Genomic DNA, 20,019 nt, shown 5'->3' with positions numbered 1-20,019 from the left:
TATCGACGAAAGTTATTGACCGCGTTGATTACTGGAATGCATGAAGGAGAAAGCATGTCAGAGACTATAAAAGAAGTGGTCTTGATATCCGGATCAGTCTGTCGCCATATTGATCCGGATTAGACAAGTTTTACTGTACTCAACATTGAAACGAATCTGCCTCGGACAAGCTTGTTCTCAAACCTTCTTAAAAGTTTGTCTATTTAAATTAAATGAAAGAGTTTTACATAGCATTGGAAGAGACAGGAACAAGTTGGCTAGAAGGTTTATTTAATAGATTAATTGAAGTTGGACAAATGCCAGACGAATGGAGAAGCAGTATATTAGTGGGGGAAAGTTGCTTGGATCGTACCACTTTTTAAATTTCATTTTTTATTTTCATCAAATTACATTTAACACACTGTAATTATAAAGTTGACTTATTCGACCACCTAAATTATTTTTTTCTAAGAGCGCGCAAAAATGTCTACTTTCGAGCACGCGTTTTAGTTTAGAAAGTTTTACTTTTCCGCAATGAATTTAGATATTTTAATATGGCCTTAAAATAATTATAATACATGCAATAAACTGATATTTAGATATTATTTACTAATTTATTTCAAATGTATCTTATTGTGTTCATGTTTTAATGCAAGTAACGCGATTATTTTATTCATAGGAGATTCTGACCAATAGAAAGCTACAGAAATAAACATTAAACCGATAATTTTTGATAATATCCCGTCGTCAAGTATATTACGTCAGATGCCCTTTGTTGCTACGAAAAAATACATTCAGCGACATTAATGACAATTCATGTTTTAAAAATTATAAAAGTGATGACTTTCAACCGTCAAATATTTATAACAACTGTGTGTTTAATTGTATTAATTTGTACTTACATAAATAAATTACAATAAAATTTTGGTTTTGAACAGTTTTATTCATGAAATAATCGCAACCAATTGCACTCGATCTCTAAAATTATTATCGAATTTTTGCCCTCGTAACCCTTTGACATAATTAAAACTGTCAAAGTGTCACTCGGGAAAAATTCGATATAGAGCTCTTGTGCAATTACTACTGACAATTCGATGAAATAAAATTATTTTGACATAATATTCGAAAGTCAAATCAGTAGACAATTAACAGTGGTTTTGAATCGTCGTCATGGAAACCAAGATCGTCGTCATGCTAACCAATTATGCTGAAAGTTTGGTTTTGACAACCTTGTCAAAGAATTAATTTGTGTATGTATTTTCATATTAATTAAATTAATTGATTAAGATTTGGTCATTTTTTAAAGACTCATAAAAAAAATATTGTTCCTAACTCTTGCAGAAAGTCCCTTTTCCGCACTCGACTGCTTTCCGAACTCCGCTTTGCGTCGTTCGGCAAACTGCAATCGTGTGTGGAAAAGTATGACTTTCTGCACTTGTTAGGAAATAGTTATTTTCCTAACTAATGCGGAAAGTGATACTTTCACGCACGAGACTGCCGTTGACCCGAACGACGCGATAGCGAAGTTCGAGCAAGCAGTCGAGTGCGGGGAAGACACTTTCCGCATGAGTTAGGAACAATATTTTTTCTAGGGCCGTACGTTTGGAAAAAAGCCACAAAAAATAGAGTTATATCAATTTTTATTTAAAAGTGAAAATACACAAATTACTTTCAATATAATGGGTTACCACGACGACGATATTGGTTTCCATGACGACGATTCAAAACCATTGTAATTGTCTACTGATCTAACTTTTAAATATTGTGTCAAAATAATTTTATTTCATCGAATTATCAGTAGTAATTGCACAAGAGCTCTAAAATTATCGAATTTTTCCCGAGTGACACTTTGACAGTTTTAATTTCACGACCCGAAGGGGAGTGAAATTATGTCTTGGAAAGCCAAGAAAGCGCTGGGAAGACAGTAAACAGCGACGCACAAGCCCTTTTAGGAGTCCGTGTATGAAGAAGAGCAGCCACAGACAAACAAGGGTGGAGGCAAAAAATAAAGGAGACCAAGAGTCAATTTGGGCTGTAGTGCCGTAGAAACAGAAGAAGAAGAAGAAAGAGAATATGACGAAGAAAGTGTTTTATGTAGAGTTTACTCCAGTGTGCGATCTCAAATGACTTCTCAGATAATTTGGTCGGGAGAATGACTTAAAACAAATTTCACATTGAAAAGATTTATCTTCACTGTGCACTGTCATGTGTTGCTCTAAATTAGATGCTTTGGTACATGATTTTAAACAAATTGTACATTGATAAGATTTTTTCTCAGTGTGCGTTTTCATATGGTTTTTAACTTGATATGAACGAGAAAACGACTTGAAACAAACGTCACACTGATATGGTTTCTCTCCAGTGTGTATTCGCCTATGTAGTTTCAAACTAGTTGTATGAGAAAACGACTTCAAACAAAATTCACATCCATATGATTTCTTATCATTATGTTGTTTCATATGGTTTTTTAGAGTATTTGAATGGGTATACGACTTAAAACAAATTTCACACTGATAAGGATTTTTTTCAGTGTGCAACCTCATATGAACTTTCAAATCAAAATTATAAGTGAACGACTTAAAACAAATTTGACATGGATAGAGTTTACTACGAGTATGACTCTGAAGATGTAGTTTAAAATCTTCCTTCTGAGAAAACTTCTTGTAACAAATTGCACACAATAGTTCTTCAGTGAGCTGACTTAGATGACGTTCCTTATCAGGTGTAAGTGCTGGCCAAATTATTTCCATTTTATTCTCCAGCAAACCTGAAATAAAAACCAACTAATAAAATGATGTTGACTTTAAAACAGACAGGTGTGAGTTATCAAAAAAATAAAATCACCAATTGACGTAATCCACACATATGCCGCAGTTCAATCCAGATATGTTGGAACTTCGCTATTCGCGGTGTGCAAGTACTTGGAAGGGAAACGAGAAACGACCGTGCGCGAGTCGCGGAGAAATATTGCAACTATCTTAAATAATTCATATTGTCAATTGAAATTGTCAAATTGACGTATATTTCATACCTTCTGTCATTGACGCAGAAAAATTATATATTGCTCCACAATATTGATATGATATGCAATTATTATATAAAGGTATATATATATAATCGGTTTAAAACGTCCTCCGACGTCTTCCGATGCCCAATCTCCATGCATCTCTATCTTCCCAAAGGTCTTCGTCTAAACCTCTCTCTCGGATCTCTCTGTCTATTCCTTCTCTCAAGCTCTTTCTGGGTCGGCCTCTTTTTCTTTTTCCATTTGGTGACCAATCTAGAATCTGTTTGGGCAGACGGTGTTCTGGCATTCTCTGCACATGTCCATACCACTTTAATTGTTGTACTCTTATATCTTCGACAATCGTATGTGTGACTCCCATAATCTCTCGTATACGTTGGTTATTAACTCTTTCGAGTTTTGATTTTCCTGCGGCACGTCTCCAGTAATCCATCTCCGTGGCTTGTAGTGTTCTTTCAGTAGTTGTCTTTAATTGCCACACGTCACTTCCATACATTACTATGCTCTTTATAATAGTGTTGTATATTCGATGTTTATTTTTTTTGGATATATGTCGATCCCAAATAATACTATTTAGTTGCGATATGGCCCTTCTACCTTGAATGTTTCGTTTTTTTTATAGCCTGATCTGATTTGCCGTCGTCCGTGATTTCTACTCCTAAATAAGAATATTTATTGTTGTACTTAATGTGTTGTCCGTCATTTAAAATTAGACTATTTCATATATAAAGGTAAATTTAATTAATTGTATTTTGCTTGCAGTACTGCATTTTAATAACTGATTTTATTTACTACATACAATTGTTTACGTTTGCTAAACATAACCTGCATCTTATTTTTTCTTCTTATTATTTTTTTGGACTATGGTCTTGACAATTATCCAGCAACCAGGACTAATAATTGGCCAATATAATTAAAAGTGCGAATAAAAGTACAGAGCGTAGAAATAGAGGTCGCTTTGCCGAACTTGCACGGTCCCAATACAACCTTCCAGAAAACAGAAGCTACTTATAATAATCTTTTGAACGTAAGCTAATTAACCGAAAGCAAGTATCTGTTTTTATCAAGAACACTCCTTACTATTTAAGGTGAAGTTGGTTAACTGGAACCTAGAGATAACTGGGCCCTATACTTATAATTTCATAATCCAACATTTTACACTTCCCGCGCAATATAACATGATAGTCATCATCCCAAAGCTTCCGTTGCATCTAAGTCTTAAGCTCTTGCTACGAGTACCTACCGTTACGAAAATTTGCATGTGAAAGTATTTTTTTGTAGAACCATAATAACGTTGGTTACTGACGTATGCTTCTTTTCTTGAGCATTTTTCAGTGCGTCACAAATGATAGAAAAAAGGTAAGTCCGTGATAATATACATTTTAGTGACATGACATTTTAGTTAAATCTGACAGTTGTCAAATTTTATTTGCAATTTGGCATAAAAACAAATCAATTCTGTTTATTGCATTTATAAAATGGTATTTTCTTTGCTTTGTATAGTCTTATAAATTGTACAGATTATATTCGTAGATATATTATATAATTCGAAAATAATTTTTATTTCGATTATAGGGCCATCTATTGACAACTAGAATAAATGTTTGTAAACCGACTACAAGACTTGTGCGTAGTCGGTTCAGTTCGGATATACCTATTCTGTTTCGCGGAATCTTAAGTTCGTTTTACGGCTACTGCTGGCGTAAACTTGTCGCTCGTGGAGCCGTTCGCTTATGAAAACAAATTTTACATTGATAAGGTTTTTCACCAGTATGCACTCTCATGTATTCTTTCAAATTACTTATGTCAAAAAACGACTTCAAACAAATTTCACATTGATAGGATCATTATGCTGCTTCATATGTTTATTTAGAGTATTTGAATGGATATACGACTTAAAACAAATTTCACACTGATAAGGATTTTTTCAGTGTACAACTTCATGTGACCTTTCAAATCAAAACTATAAGCGAACGACTTGGAACAAATTTGACATGGAAAGAGTTTACTACGAGTATGACTGAAGATGTAGCTTAAAATCTTTCTTCTGAGAAAACTTCTTGTAACAAATTGCACACAATATTTCTTCAGTGAGCTGACTTAGATGTCGTTCCTTATCAGGTGTAAGGGCTGGCAAAGTTGTTGAAATAAACTAATTTTAAGGGGTTGTTATACCCAAGATCTGTGGCTTTTGCCCAGTATCTATGTTTTTTATTGTGTTGTTTAGCAATTATTGCTCTTCTATGAAGGTTTTATAATAGGACGTAAGTTTTCCAATCTTCCATTTTATAAAAAGTCTCTTATCTTAAATGTCCTTTTAGGAAGCTCTGATGATGGCACGTAATGTGTTGAAAGTACTTAGCTGATAATGAAACATTTTTTACACACTATCAATTTTTTTGAGAACATACACTTGTTTGCCGGTTTGACCTAAAATGAATTTTAGCACACACGATATGTCCTGCTTAACAGTATATACCTAAGGAAAAAATATTTTTTTCAATTATACAGGGTGTAACAAAAATACAGGTCATAAATTAAAGTATATATTCTGGGACCACAAATAGTTCGAATGAACCTAATTTACCTTAGTACAAATATGCACATAAAAAAAGTTACAGCCCCTTGAAGTTACAAAATGAAAATCGATTTTCTCGAATATATCGAAAACTATTAGAGATTTTTGATTAAAAATGAACATGTGGCATTCTTATGGCAGAAACATCTTAAAAAAAATTATAGTGAAATTTGTGCACCCCCTAAAAATTTTATGGGGTTTTGTTCCCTTAAGTCCCCCAAACTTTTGTGTACGTGCCAATTAATTATTATTGTGGTACTATTAGTTAAATTCAATATTTTCAAAACTTTTTTGCCTCTTAATATTTTTTCGATAGGGCAGTTTTTATCGAGATGCCGCTTCTTTTTTAATATGTTTACATAAAAAGTTGATGGGGGTTTTGTGCCTTTAAACCCCCAAATGTTTGTGTACGTTCCAATTAAAGTATTACTGCGGTACCATTAGTTAAACACAGTATTTTTAAAACTTTTTTGTCTCTTTGTATTTTTTCGATAAGGCACCTTTTATCGAGGTGTGGCTTCTTTTTTAATATGGTTCAAAATATACCTAAAAATGTAAATCATAAATAAATTTTCAAATTATTACAAAGTCTCCATAATCGTACTTAACCATATACAAATATGTGGTGGATTTGACAAATATTCAAAATATCTCGATAAAAACTGACTTTTCAAAAAAGTACTAAGCGGCAAAAAATGTTTTAGAACATCGTGCTTAACCAATGGTACTACAAAAAATAATGTGTGTGTACTTTGTACGCACGTAAGAAGTTATACTTCTATTACATATTATGAGATTTTAACGAAATTGATATACTGTACTTTAAACAGTTTATTTATATTTTATTTAAATATTAAACTAATTTTAATACTTACTACTTTCCAAAAAATTTTACTAAGACAATACCAAAAATTTTAAAAAATAAAAGAATAAAACGCACACAAACACATTGAAAAATGCCACAAAGAAAAAATGATTTCTGAACGATAATGATTGTTGGCAAAAATTTTAAATACGCATTTTCTGAAAAAAAATATATAATAAATATACTTACAATCATAAAATGCATAAAAAAATAAAAAAATAAAAATTTGCATCGGGATTCGAACCCGCGAATTTGGGGACGGTTTGATTCGTACTCGAAGCCTAGACTCACTCATCCAATTACTCATTATTTGTCATGTGGAAAAATAGGGCAACTGAACGTTTTACTGTTTGACAGTTATTCTGAATTTAAATCAAATTATGTAGTTTGATTTTTGTGGAAGAAAATATTAAAATATAACAAAACAGTAAGAAAACAATATATTAGATGAAGATTGGTAGAACTTTTGTTGGTAATCAAATTAAGCATGTAAATCAAAGCATTACATACCTACCTAAAATCATAATTTAAAAATAAAAATCGGACCTAATTTCGGATTTCTCTCTAAAATCCCCATTCTTGAGAAAATAAATTTATTCCAACCTAATCCAAATGTATAATTACAATATGATTATAATAAAAACTACTTACCAAATTAGAATGAGTTTTCCTTGTCCAAAATAGTCCAAAAGTCCAAAAATATATATGAAAACTATTTAAAAAGGCAGTATAACTATTAACTAACTTTTGTTTGTTGTTTCTTTTCACACAAATTTCAAAACGCAACAACCATAAATAACCAAACCACAGCTTTGCCACAGCCGACATATTGAATAATTTTTGACATGTCATTTGAACATCCAATCAGAACAAAGTTGTAATGCGCATGCGCCTGGATCGTAGGTTTTAACATATAAAAATTCACCCTCATATCGCGCGTAAAGAAGTATAACTTCAATAATAATTAAATTGGAACGTCCACAAAAGTTTTGGGAGATTTAAAGGAACAAAATTCCCATAAATTTTTTAAGGGGTGTCCAAATTTCACTATAATTTTTTCTTAAGATACTACTGCCATAGGAATACCACGTGTCCATTTTCAACAAAAAATCTCTAATAGTTTTCGATATATTGGAAATAATCGATTTTCATTTTGTAACTTCAAAGGGCTGTAACTTTGTTTATATGCACATTTGTACTAAGGTAAGTTAGGTTCAATCGAACTATTTTTGCTCCAAGAATATGTGATTAAATTTATGACCTGTATTTTTGTTACACCCTGTATATTTATTTACCACAAAAAATCAGCCGCTGCACTATAGCTTAAAGCCGAACTACCAAAACTTACAAATCTGACCGTTCTACTTTATTCCTTACTTATACTATACAACATATCATAACATTATAAAGTATTTTTTCTCGAATTTGTCTATTTGAAGTAAATAAAACACTATGAAGAGTTTATTCCAGTGTGTAATCTCATATGTCTTCTCAAATGATCTGATCGAGAGAATGACTTGGAACAAATTTCACATTGAAAAGGTTTGTCTTCACTGTGCACTGTCATGTGTCGCTTTAAACCAATTGCTTGAGTATACGACTTGAAACAAATTTTACATTGATACGGTTTTTCACCAGTATGCACTCTCATATGTCTATTTATATGAGATGATTGTGAAAACGTTTTCAAGCATGTTTTACATTGATAAGGTTTCTCTCCAGTGTGCGCTCTCATGTGTTCTTTCAAATGACTTATATCAAAAAACGACTTCAAACAAATTTCACATTGATAAGATTTCTTATCAATATGATGCTTCATATGTTTCATTAAAGTACCTGAATGGGTATACGACTTAAAACAAATTTCACATTGATAAGGATTTTTTTCAGTGTGCAACTTTATATGAACTTGCAGACCAGAATTACAAATGAACGACTTTGAACAAATTTGACATCGAAAGAGTCTACTACGAGTATGACTCTGAAGATGTGTTTTGAAATGATCCTCCCGAGAAAATTGCTTGTAACAAATTACACACAATAGTTCTTCAGTGAGCTGACTTAGATGTCGGTCCTTATCAGGTGTAAGTGCTGGTAATGTTTGTATTATTTCCATTTTAGTCTTCTCCTGAAAACCTGAAATAAAAACCAACTAATAAAAACATGTTGACTTTGAAGCAGACAGGTGCGAGTTGAAAATATTAAAAAAGAAAATATTAAAATCACCAATTGACGTAATACACACATATGCTGCAGTTCAATCCCGATACCTTGGAATTTCGCTAAAATCTTCAAGAAAATAAAAGCTATATAGTGGAGTCACTGAAGGTTTTCACCTCCGATTTCGTTGAACCTTCATCGATTTACATGAAAGTTGGTAAGTAGTTAGAAGATACTTTAAGGAACAAAGGTGACATGATGCCAACTTGCGCTTTTACCCTGGGGGTGGATGCCACCCCTTCTCGGGGGTAAAATTTTTTTTATTAAAAATAATACCAGAAATCGATAGAGGGGCAGCTTCTAAGCAAAATTTGTTTAATAAAGTTATTAACATCAATCAATACTTTTTGAGTTATTAAATATCAAAGATTTAATTTTTTCTTAAAAAAATGCATGTTTTAAAGCTGTTTTTCACATATTACTCAAAAACTAAAAGCTTTTGTAAAAAAGTTATTATTACCAAAATTAAAGATAATGACAAATTTAATACAATTCCTACTTAAAGAACTAAACTAATGTTATTTCAAAGAGAGTTATGGGTAATTGAATGTATATTTTTTTCGACGTATACTCAAATATAAGTATTCAAGCTTACATAACGGGAAAACGATGCATTTTATAGAATATACTTGTAAAATACTTGTCAAAGTACTTCGGAATACCTATCAAATGAGCTCCAGTAGAAGTTAATAGCATAAAAATTAAACAAGTTATGATGAAAATAAAAAAACCCTTTCGATTTTTTTAGGAAAAATTTAAAAATAAAACATACGCCATTTCCACAAAAATTAAAATTTGTAGTAATCCTCACAAGAATTTCTTTAGGTTAACATAGTTAATGATTTTAACACTTTTGACCGGTTTAGAGTGCATATTTTTGAAGAAAAAAAATATAATTTAAAAAAATCAGAATTTTAAAATTATCGTGCTTTTCATTTTTTTTTTTTTTGATAATAACTCAAAAAATACTCAATATACTAAAAAATGATATATAACTAAATTTTAGTTTTTTATGTTCCAAATACTTTACCTATTTCATTATTTACGTAGAGTAAAAAATAACCGAGATAGAAACGTTTAAATTTTCAATTTTGCTGCGAGAACTATGTAATCGGAACCATTTAACCTTTTATTTTTAAAAAAGTAAGAGGTTTAAAAGACTGAATTTGACGTTTTTTAATAGCTCTTGGAATCAGCTTTTAGTAGTTTTTAGGTGAACCTGATATCTTAAAAATTAACGGAGTTATTTACAAAAAAACAATAACATTTTTTGGAAAAATTTTTAAAAGATAAATTTTGAAACATTTTTGGTGCATAAATTTTAATTCTATCAACTTGTTGGAGGGCTTGTTTGATAGATATTTCTAAGAACTTGACAAATGTTTAGTATGTTTATGTTATAAAATGCATCATTTTCCCGGTATTTAAGCTTGAATACTTAGATTTGGGTACTCGACGAAAGAAATATACATTCAATTACCTATAACTCACTTTTAGTTAACATTGAAAGATTTTTCTAGTAAGGAGTTTATTTGATTTTTTATTAGCCTTAATTTTGATAATAATAACTTTTTTGTAAAAACGTATAGTTTTTGAGTTATTTATGAAAAATTGGTTAAAAACATGCATTTTTCTCACGAAAAATTAAAATATTTGTTTTTTAATAACTCAAAAAGTTTTGCTTTATTTTAATAACTTTATATAACAAATTTTGCTTATAATTTGTCCCTCTATCGAATTGTGGGGTTATTTTTAATAAAATAATTTTCACCCCCGAGGAGGGGTGGCATCCACCCCCAGAGTAAAAGCGCAAGTTCGCACCATGTCACCTTTGTTCCTTGAGCTATCCTCTAACCACTCACCAATTTTCATGCAAATCGATGAAGGTTCAACGAAATCGGAGGTAATAGCTCAAATCCACCTTCAGTGACTGCACTAATAATAATCTTTTGAAAGTAATGGTAGGGGAGCCCAAGCAAGGATTTTTGAATTTACTCGAGCGGTCAGATTATCATATGGGGAGAAACTTGGTAGCCTGCAGATGTACCTCTACCATATATTGGCTCTTAACACAAGGGAGTTCGTTAAGGGGGGCCCGAAAAAAATCTATCCTTAAAAAAACTCGAAATTCTCAGATTAAGATAAGGTAAGTTAAGTACATGCAAGAGAGTGTATATTTCAAAAATCTGACGATTTGGGCCGGGCGTAAGGAAATGGATGAGTCACAAAGTTTCACAAGAAAACAGCGAATATTTCGCGAAATGAATGACAGATCAAAAAACTAAAAAATATGTGCTCAATATTTTTTTAAAAATCTATCGAATGGTACCAAACACTACTTCCCACGGAGAGGGGTGGGGGTAAATTTAATATTTTAAATAGGAATCCCGCGATATTTCGCGAAATGAACATCAAATCGAAAAACTGTAAAATACACTTATTCAATATTTTTAAAAAATCTATCGAATGGCACCAAACATGATCCCCCGGAAGTGGGGTGGGGGGTTACTTTAAAATCTTAAATAGGAGCCCCCATTTCTTATTGCAGATTTGGATTCCTTACGTAAAAATAAGTAACTTTTATTCGAAACATTTTTTCGAATTATGGATAGATGGCGTTATAATCGGAAAAAACGATTGTTGGAAATGGAAAAATAAATTAAATATGGCAAGCGCCCACTAAAATGGAAAGTTTTACTTAACTTTTTTTGAGTTTAGGACCTACTCTTCACAACCCAATAGGTCCCCATAACGCTCGAGTGACTGCACATTTAGCATACTTTGCTCCCCTACTATAAGCTAATTAAGCGAAACAAAGTATCTGTTTTTATCAAGTTTACTCCTTACTATTTCGCTCTAAAGATTTCTGTTAAAATTTTTCTTAGAAAGATTTCCAGTTTTTGGCCATCTACCTGAGTCGTCACGCATATTCCACTCTCATAAAAAATTGTTACTGTTATCACCGTCTTGGTGATAACAGTAACAAACCACCGACTATCTTTTATCTCTTTGAAGTATCATCCTTTTTAACACCTGTTTATATCCCCCTTCAACAATCCCTTCATCTACTTTATATTAGTTATCCCTCTAAAAAGAACTTCCATGGAAATTTAGAATGACAGGCCAAGTGAAATAGAAAAATGTTTCAGAAAAAGATAACAACTGAAGACGGGATTCGACGCAACGTGAAATAGATTCAAAGCAACGTGAGATAGCGAAATTTCTCTCGAAATTTGTGATTTATGACCCAATACCAACCGTAATTTATTTCCTCTTTACACTTTTATTGCCCTGAAAACCGTGGACCATTTTTCGATGAAGTGGCGGTAAACTGACACAGTTCAAAGAGATTTAACATGCAAGTGCTAAAACGTCCCCCTTTCAATGGAGCTAGGGAGCTGATACTATCAGTGCCGTGGTAATTTTGCTATGTCTAACTACGTTGTGTTAAGATTTTTATCATTTTATGAATTAACCAAATTAATAAGAATCCTTACGCCCACACTGGTATCGTATGGTCCTTACTCTGGATCCGACCGATTTTATCAAAAAATAAATATTTACTAAGTGCACAGTAATAAGGGGTGCTATCTGTGTGCTCTTTCCTTTGCACTATTATATATTTTCTATCTCTCTTTGCCGACGTTTAAATCGGAAAACCGCTTCAACACGTCCTTCAATGCGTCGTTGGACCGACCCTTAACACAGCGTGGCGATCTCCCACCGGCAATGTCTCATTTTGTGTAATACCGGATTTATACTCAGTCCTGTTCGACAGGGAATTGGGCAGGGAAGTGGGCAGCGTGAATGTGTAAATAGCTCACTCGCGCTGTTACTCGTCATGCTACTGCCATTGCACCTACAGACACTACAGACCCAAAGAGTCGGTTCTAGTGGCGGAAGTCAAAGGAGAGAAGTCAAAGGCCAAAGGCGGGTTTGCCGCCGGAAAGCGGCAAGTGAGTAAGGGAGCAAGACGATGTTGTTATCATATTCCTTTCTTGTGAGTCGTTGAAAAAAGTCGAAAAAAGTCAAGTTGATAATCCAGTATCGCAATAGTACGGAAAAGTTGCGATTGGTAATTACAAGAAAAACAAAACAAAAATTGTTCAAATCGGACTTTATCTTCCGATCCCGCAAGGGGCCTAAAGATTATGAAAAAATTAAATTTTACGTTTTTTTCGGAAATTTTTATTTATTCTTCATGTACATTTTATTTATCGCTATAGTAAAATTTATATAGAGTTTGCATGGTTGAGTAATAAAAACAATAGTTTTACGCACTTAACGAATATCTTCAGATCCCTCAAGGTCAATCAAAATCTATAAAAATTTGAAATTGTTGATGATTTTGATAAATTAAAAACATTAAATTATCTCATTTTTCTGTCACATTGTGAAGCTCTTCGCTTGTTTAGATATTATATATTAATATTTAAACGACCCAGAACTCACAACAAGAAGGTGGTTGCACTTTTTACTCCACCCACACCCTTCTCTCCATACAACCAATAAGTGTATGTTTTCTACATTATTTATTTATTTATTTTCAACGGGCTGCCGCCCAATATGATTACAATATTTACATAGTACATTTCTTTTTCATTTGTTTGTGTCCAGCTTTTAAACGTCAACTTTGAATTTTGATTTGGTGGTAAAATCTGGCAGCATGGACCTTGATTTAAGTGTTGCCTTGATGAATCCATCTCTTGATTGGGTCCCGCATAATACATTCGTTATTAGACGATACTTCCTTGACCAACTCTACGTACCGCTAGACAGCTTGCGTATGACAGGGATAGTTTTGTACATTCCAGTCCGACGTGTTGCCTGATATGACGTGAGGGACTTATATCTTCATTTGAAACGCTTTGAAGAACTGGTGGAGAAGATAGTTTTGCAACATTCAGTCTAATATTTCAGTGTAGTCCTGTGCTTCAAAATTTAAAGTAGGAGCGATGAAATTTCTAATACGTTTGCCCTTGGCTTTAGTCTATCCGGCTTTTAACACTCTTCTTAGCCCTAGCTCTCTAATGTGTTTCCTTTCTCCCTAGTACTTGATATTTTGAAGCACGGGACTAAACTGAAATAATAGACTGAAATATAATGTTGCAAAACTATTGCAGACTGTTGCAAAACTATCTTCTCCACCACTTCTTCGAAGTGTCAAATGAAGATATAAGTTCTTGCATTACATCGGTCGACATACCAGACTGGAATGTACAAAACTATCCCTGACATACGCAATCTGATGAGAAGTGCCTAAAGTTGGTCATGGAAGCATCGTCTAATGCAGGTCAGTCGATTGATGGCAAGAAAAAATTATCTACCTACCCACCTATTCCCGTCCTAAATATTACGAAAATTCCTAGTCGGTAGATCGCAGAGAATTAGAAAGGCAGACAGTAGATCTCGAGTCCGATTAAGTTGGTCACCCCTGGTCTAATGTATGTGGGCCCCAATCAAGATATGGATTCATAAGGGCAACACCTTAATCAAGGTCCATGCTGCCAGGTTCTACCACCAAATCACAATACAAATTTGACGTTTAAATGCTGGATACAAACATGAAAAAGAAATTTACTATGTAAATAATGTAAAAATCACACTCATTGGTTGGTTGGAGAGAAGGGTGTGTGTGGAGCTAGAAGTGCAACCACCTCCTCGTTGTGAGTTCTGGGTTGTATAATTATTGTCATACAATATATAAACAAGCGAAAAACTTCACAATGTAGGAGAAAAACGAGATAACTAAATGTTTTTAATTCATCAAAATCATCGAAAATTTCAAATTTTTATACATTTTGATTGACCTTGCGGGATCGGAAGATATTCGTTAGATGCGTAAAACTGTTATTTTTATTACTCAACCATGCAAACTGGAAATAAATTTTACTATAGCGATAAATAAAACTTACATGGAGGATAAATAAAAATTTCCGAAAAAAAGGTAAAATTTAATTTTTTTCATAATCTTTAGGCCCGTTGCGGGATCGAAAGATAAAGTCCGATTTTAATAATTTTTGTTTAGTTTTTCTTGTAATTACCAATCGCAACTTTTCCGCACTATAGCGATACGAGATTATCAACTTGACTTTTTTCGCACCACCCTACTATATACACCCATACCTCGCTTTACGGACTAGATACGTTCCACAAAACTTGACCGCAAAGCGAAAAGCCGTATGACGAATCAATTATTCTAATACAAATTCATAAACATTCAATGGGATCGGTTCCAAATTTGTAACATACTCCAAAGACCAACAAAAATCTATAAACAAAAATGAAACAACTTCATGTTACATAAAATATGTGTATGTATGCACACATTTTTTTTAAATGGCTTTAATCTGAAGAACGATGAAGAAATGGTAACCTGCAGATGACTGCCGTCATCATTTTTCGCTGGTACCTAAGGATGGACCTGGCTTAGAAAAATTGTCCAACATTGTTTATGTTGACGTGTTGTCCATTTCGTTCTTCAGTTGTTTATAACAGCTAATTCCTTGAGAAATTTTCGCGTTACATTCGGCGTTGTTAGAATACACTGAAGTATGTGAACAAACCTTTAGAATGTTGTGTTGGTAACAGTAAAAGACAAGTTCCTGTTCTTTTGTAGTAACTGTCATGCCACCTAATCAAAAATGGAAGTTGTAGCACATGTTTAAATGTTGAATAAAGAAGTTAAATAATTCACTGCGAAGTATTAATTACAAGATTACCTGAGGAATAAACTCTAACAGACGTCAGGATCGTTTTCAAGAAGGGTATGTATTCCTTGTTCGAAATAGGAAAAGCTTTCGACAAATGTCAAATGTTTTGATGTTAGCTGTTTGGAAACAACTGGCTCTGCCTATTCATCAAGTGCCAGCTCTGTTTACAACTGAATAAGTTCTTCAAATGAAGCGGGTTCCCTATCAGCTCCAAGTAGATCAAGCACATCTTGTTCGTTCAAACCTTCAAAGCCGAGATTAAGTGCTAGATACAAAATGTTTGGCCTAATTTCAGGAAGGATACTAACTTCTGCTTCAGTAGGATGTGTACTTTTACACATCCTGGCCATATATTTTTTTTAAATGCAAATATGTTTTAATGTCTTCTTTTTAATTGCAAATTTCAAAAATTTTCTCTCCAGCTAGCCGTTATAGCGAAACATTTTAGGCCGTATATCGAAAACGTGCCTTAATTGAAGAGGGCCGTTATAGCGAAGTGCCGTATAAAGAGCGGCCGTATTGCGAGGTATGGGTGTATAATAGAAACACTTTGAAGAGCGCAACGATTGAACCCTTCTCTGTTTACTGACTGGTTTGAATTCGTACTAGAGTGTAATTACGTGTATCAGTATTTTAATTGTTGTGTTGTGTAACTAATAGTCCGATCAATTACAAGTGTAATGATAAAAATAATTGTTTTAAAAAAATATTTTTAGGTTTTGTACTTTTAAAATAAATAAAACATGCTTGCATTTCTTGGTGAAAGTATAAACATTTTGAACTGAATACTTCAGTTAATTTAAGATTTGACTATGTTTTTATAAAGTTATTTTAGTATCAATAATTCTAACAATAACAAGACTAATTATGAAAGCTATTCTACATCCTTTATCCAATACAAGCATGCGGTAAGAGGAAGGATCCCTGTAAGGATAAATGTAAATAAAATACCGTCAAATTAAGGATATGTCCTGCTTTAACGGTGTATACCTAAGAAAAAACTAATTTTTTTATTTATATATGTATTTATTTATCAGAAAAAATCAGCCGCTGTACTAGAGCTTTAAGCCGAACTATCTAAACTTACAAATCTAACGCTTATACTACAAAATTCTTTAGAACATATCTAACATTAGCGCCATAACCGACTGGCGACTGTCTGTGGCCGGTCACTCTGTGGATCCACAATAGCTATTATAACAAGGGAGGAAAGTGCTACTTTTCCTCCCGAGAATGAAGTTTACTGCCCGACGCGTAGCGGAGGGCAGTAATCATTCAAGGGAGGAAAATGCACTTTACTCCCATGTTATACATATGGTTTTTCCACCTTCTTCAAATAACAAGTAATTTTTTCATTTTTACTTAATTTATTTATGTAACTAACCAACAAAATTATTAGAACTAAAACTAACAAGTAAGTACAATATAACTGTCAACTGTCAAATATACGTCAAATTATTAATGTAAACATTGTTAAATCAGAATAACAATTTACTGTTTTTTACCATTCTGCAAAATACAGAGTGTTTTTAAATAAACGTTAAAATGTATAGATACTTACGTAATAGAAAATAGATATTGTACAGGGCGTCAATAAGTTATATTTCATGAATGAAATACCATGACGTCACTTTTACTTTTCCTCCCTAGGGAGGAAAAGTACAACTTTGCTCCCTACAATCAGGTCCGGAAAAGTATACTTTCGGTAGAGGTAGGTGGAAAAAGTAGTTTCCGATGATTGACCGTGGGTTCTCATGTGAGCGACACTTAGATCTAGAGACCGAGCGGGCTTCGTAAATTCCACGGCTTCGCGCAATCGTACTTGAGAACCTTGTGTCAAGTGTTCGGTTGTTGATTCTGTTTGAAAATATGCGTCACTGATATTCTGTTATGTGAATTTTTAAAACTTTTAAGTGTGGTTTTTGACCGACCGTTGTGAGAAATTATTTATTTAGTTTTGTGTTTATAGTATTAGTATACTATTAGTAATAAAAGGTTCAAACAGTGGCGACTGTTTTTCTTACCTCTTAACTACGATTCAAAATCCACAGTAGTTTTCTAGCTCTACTAATGCCCAATTAGCTACACACACATCTGGGCCTATTGTGTTCGTATGCGTGGGACTTTTATTTCATGCTCGTGACAATAATTAGAAAAATCTGTACAAGAAACTTAACATCGAAGATACAATATTTACAATTCTACATGTATGTCTGTAAAACACTACGAAGGGTCTACCCCTGCGTGCAATCTCAGATGTCTTTTCAAAATATCTCGTCGGGAGAAAGACTTCAAACAAATTTTGCATTGATAAGCTCTTTCTCCAGTGTGTGTTCTAGTATGTAATTTCAAAGGAGACTTAAAAGAAAACCTCTTAAGACAAATTTCACATTGATAAGGTTTCTCACCAGTGTGCACTCTCACATGTTGCTTTAGATTTTGAGATTGGGAAAATGATTTGAAACAAATATCACATTGATAAGGTGTTTCACCAGTATGCGTCATCATATGGTCTTTAAGGTGACTTGATTGAGAAAACGGCTTAAGACAGATTTCGCATTGGTAAGGTTTTTCCTCAGTGTGCGTTATACTATGTACATTTAAAGATCCCTTTGTAGAAAACGACTTTAAACAAATTTCACATTGATAAGGTTTTTCACCAGTGTGCACTCTCATATGTTCCTTTAAACTACATAGTTCGGAAAACGATTTATTACAAATTTCACATTGATGAGTTTTCTCTCCAGTGTGCAATCTTCTATGTTTATTTATAGAACTTTGTTGAGAAAATTTCTTAAAACAAATTTCACATTGATAAGGTTTTTCACCAGTATGCACTCTCATATGCGATTGCAAATTACGATTACAAGGAAACGACTTTGAGCAAATATGACATGGAAAGGATTTAATATGACCCTGAAGATGTTTTTTGAAATCGTCCTTTCTAGAAAACTGTTTAATACAAATTGCACATATAAGTTCCTCGCTGAGCTGACTTAGACATCGTTCGTCATTACGTGCAAATTCTGGCAAAGTTTTTATTATTCCCGTTGTATTCTTCTCCAGAAATCCTGAAATAAAAACCAACTAATAAAAAGTTGTTTGAAATTAACAAGTGTGACTTGGAAAAATTAAATAAGAAAATACATATATATTGTCACGTTAACTCCCTATCAATGAACTAGAAAATTTCATTAATGGGACTCAAACTAAACAACACTCGTCTATCTACGAGACTTACTTAGATATCTGACCTATAGCGGCAAATCGATCAGTCTTCTCAAAGACTATTCCAAATGAGCAGGTCTATGCGTGAAAAAAAAGACCCGTTATTCTACTAAATTTAAGGGAAAATCAGTTATTGTTTTTCCACTCTAACTTTTCCCATGCGTCACGATTTATTTTCAAACAAATTAAGACAAAACTTAAAGTGAAACGTACGCCGATGTGTATAGTATATAGTATACAGCAGGGGTGGGCCGGATCCGGCCCTTTTGCTTACTTTATCCGGCCCATTGAGAAATCCCGCAAGCAATTTTTGAAAAGAGTGTAATGCATTCATTTTTTTCGAATCCTACGAAAACTAATAAGTATTTTTGAAAAATTTAAACGCAGAATGAAATATTACATTCTTACCGAGGGCCGAAAGTCCTTGAAAACTTCTATAATGTTTATCACAGAGGTGAAAAAAAAAGGGAAAATTTAGTGATTTTTAATTTCAAATTATGTCTTTCTCCTTTTAATGATGGTCAAAAGTTCTCTGTTCCTTTTCCATTCTGTGTAACACCATTTCGTTCGTAATATGATCGGTCCATTGGAATTTTCATAATTCCCCTAAAAAGGCACATCTCAAAAACTTGCAGCTTTTTCATTAAGTCAGCATTAACAATCCAATAAAAAAGAAGAAAGTGAACATAACATTTTTATTATTATCCTGGTTTTTTTTATAGCGTTCTCCGTATTCCGGTTGCCAGTTTCCAGCTTCGTCCTTCGTTGCATTCGTCTGGGTGAAGGTTCCTTTTCGACATTGCCTTCTGAATGCCACCTAGCCAGGATTATTTCGGCGTTCCTCTCTTCCTTCTTTCCCTTGGCGTCAATTTTAAAATGGCAGTTTTGGCAGCCTGGCGTCGCGTCGTGCATTCTTTCTACATGACCATACCAGATCAGTTGTCTCCTTTGAATTTCGTCTAGGTTGGTTGACTTGACATAACATTTTCCATCCGATATTAGATTTTCAGATGAAATCTTTGGTTACTCAGAAATTTTCTCATCTTCAAAAAGGCTGCTCTTGATTATTCTTGATCGAATTTCTGAAGTTCATTTTTTATCTGGATCCGTGTTATTGCTTAGGTAATATAATGGATCATATTTAAAACTTCGTAATTTTACTGGGAACAAATTGTTCGCAGGTACAAACCAGAAAACCTCCAGAGAAAAACCTCCACCAAAAACATTAGCGTACATACTGGTTATAGTCCTCCGGCCCGGGAGACATTTTGAAAATTTCATTTTGGCCCGCGCTTAAAAGTATTTGCCCACCCCTGGTATACAGTATACAAAATGTATATACACATCGACGTTCGTTTCACTTTAGGTTTTGACTTAATTTGATTGAAAATAAGTCGTGACGCATGGGAAA

The 20,019-nt window shown here is 33.4% G+C and overlaps 1 protein-coding gene across 1 annotated transcript in view; it reads right to left on the bottom strand.

The window, feature by feature from the left end:
* The window catches only part of LOC126880973 (zinc finger protein 726-like), a 186,672-nt gene that overhangs the window by 14,984 nt on the left and 151,669 nt on the right, over positions 1-20,019 (bottom strand). Inside the window, exon 3 of the mRNA XM_050645057.1 lies at positions 2,073-2,746. Within this exon, the coding sequence (XP_050501014.1) occupies positions 2,073-2,746 (674 nt within the window). The remainder of the gene's footprint in view (positions 1-2,072; positions 2,747-20,019) is intronic.

The sequence above is a fragment of the Diabrotica virgifera genome, chromosome 2, assembly GCF_917563875.1.
Source record: "Diabrotica virgifera virgifera chromosome 2, PGI_DIABVI_V3a".
NCBI classification, from domain to species: Eukaryota; Metazoa; Arthropoda; class Insecta; order Coleoptera; family Chrysomelidae; genus Diabrotica; species Diabrotica virgifera.
This window is presented reverse-complemented; position numbering and strand designations above follow the sequence as displayed.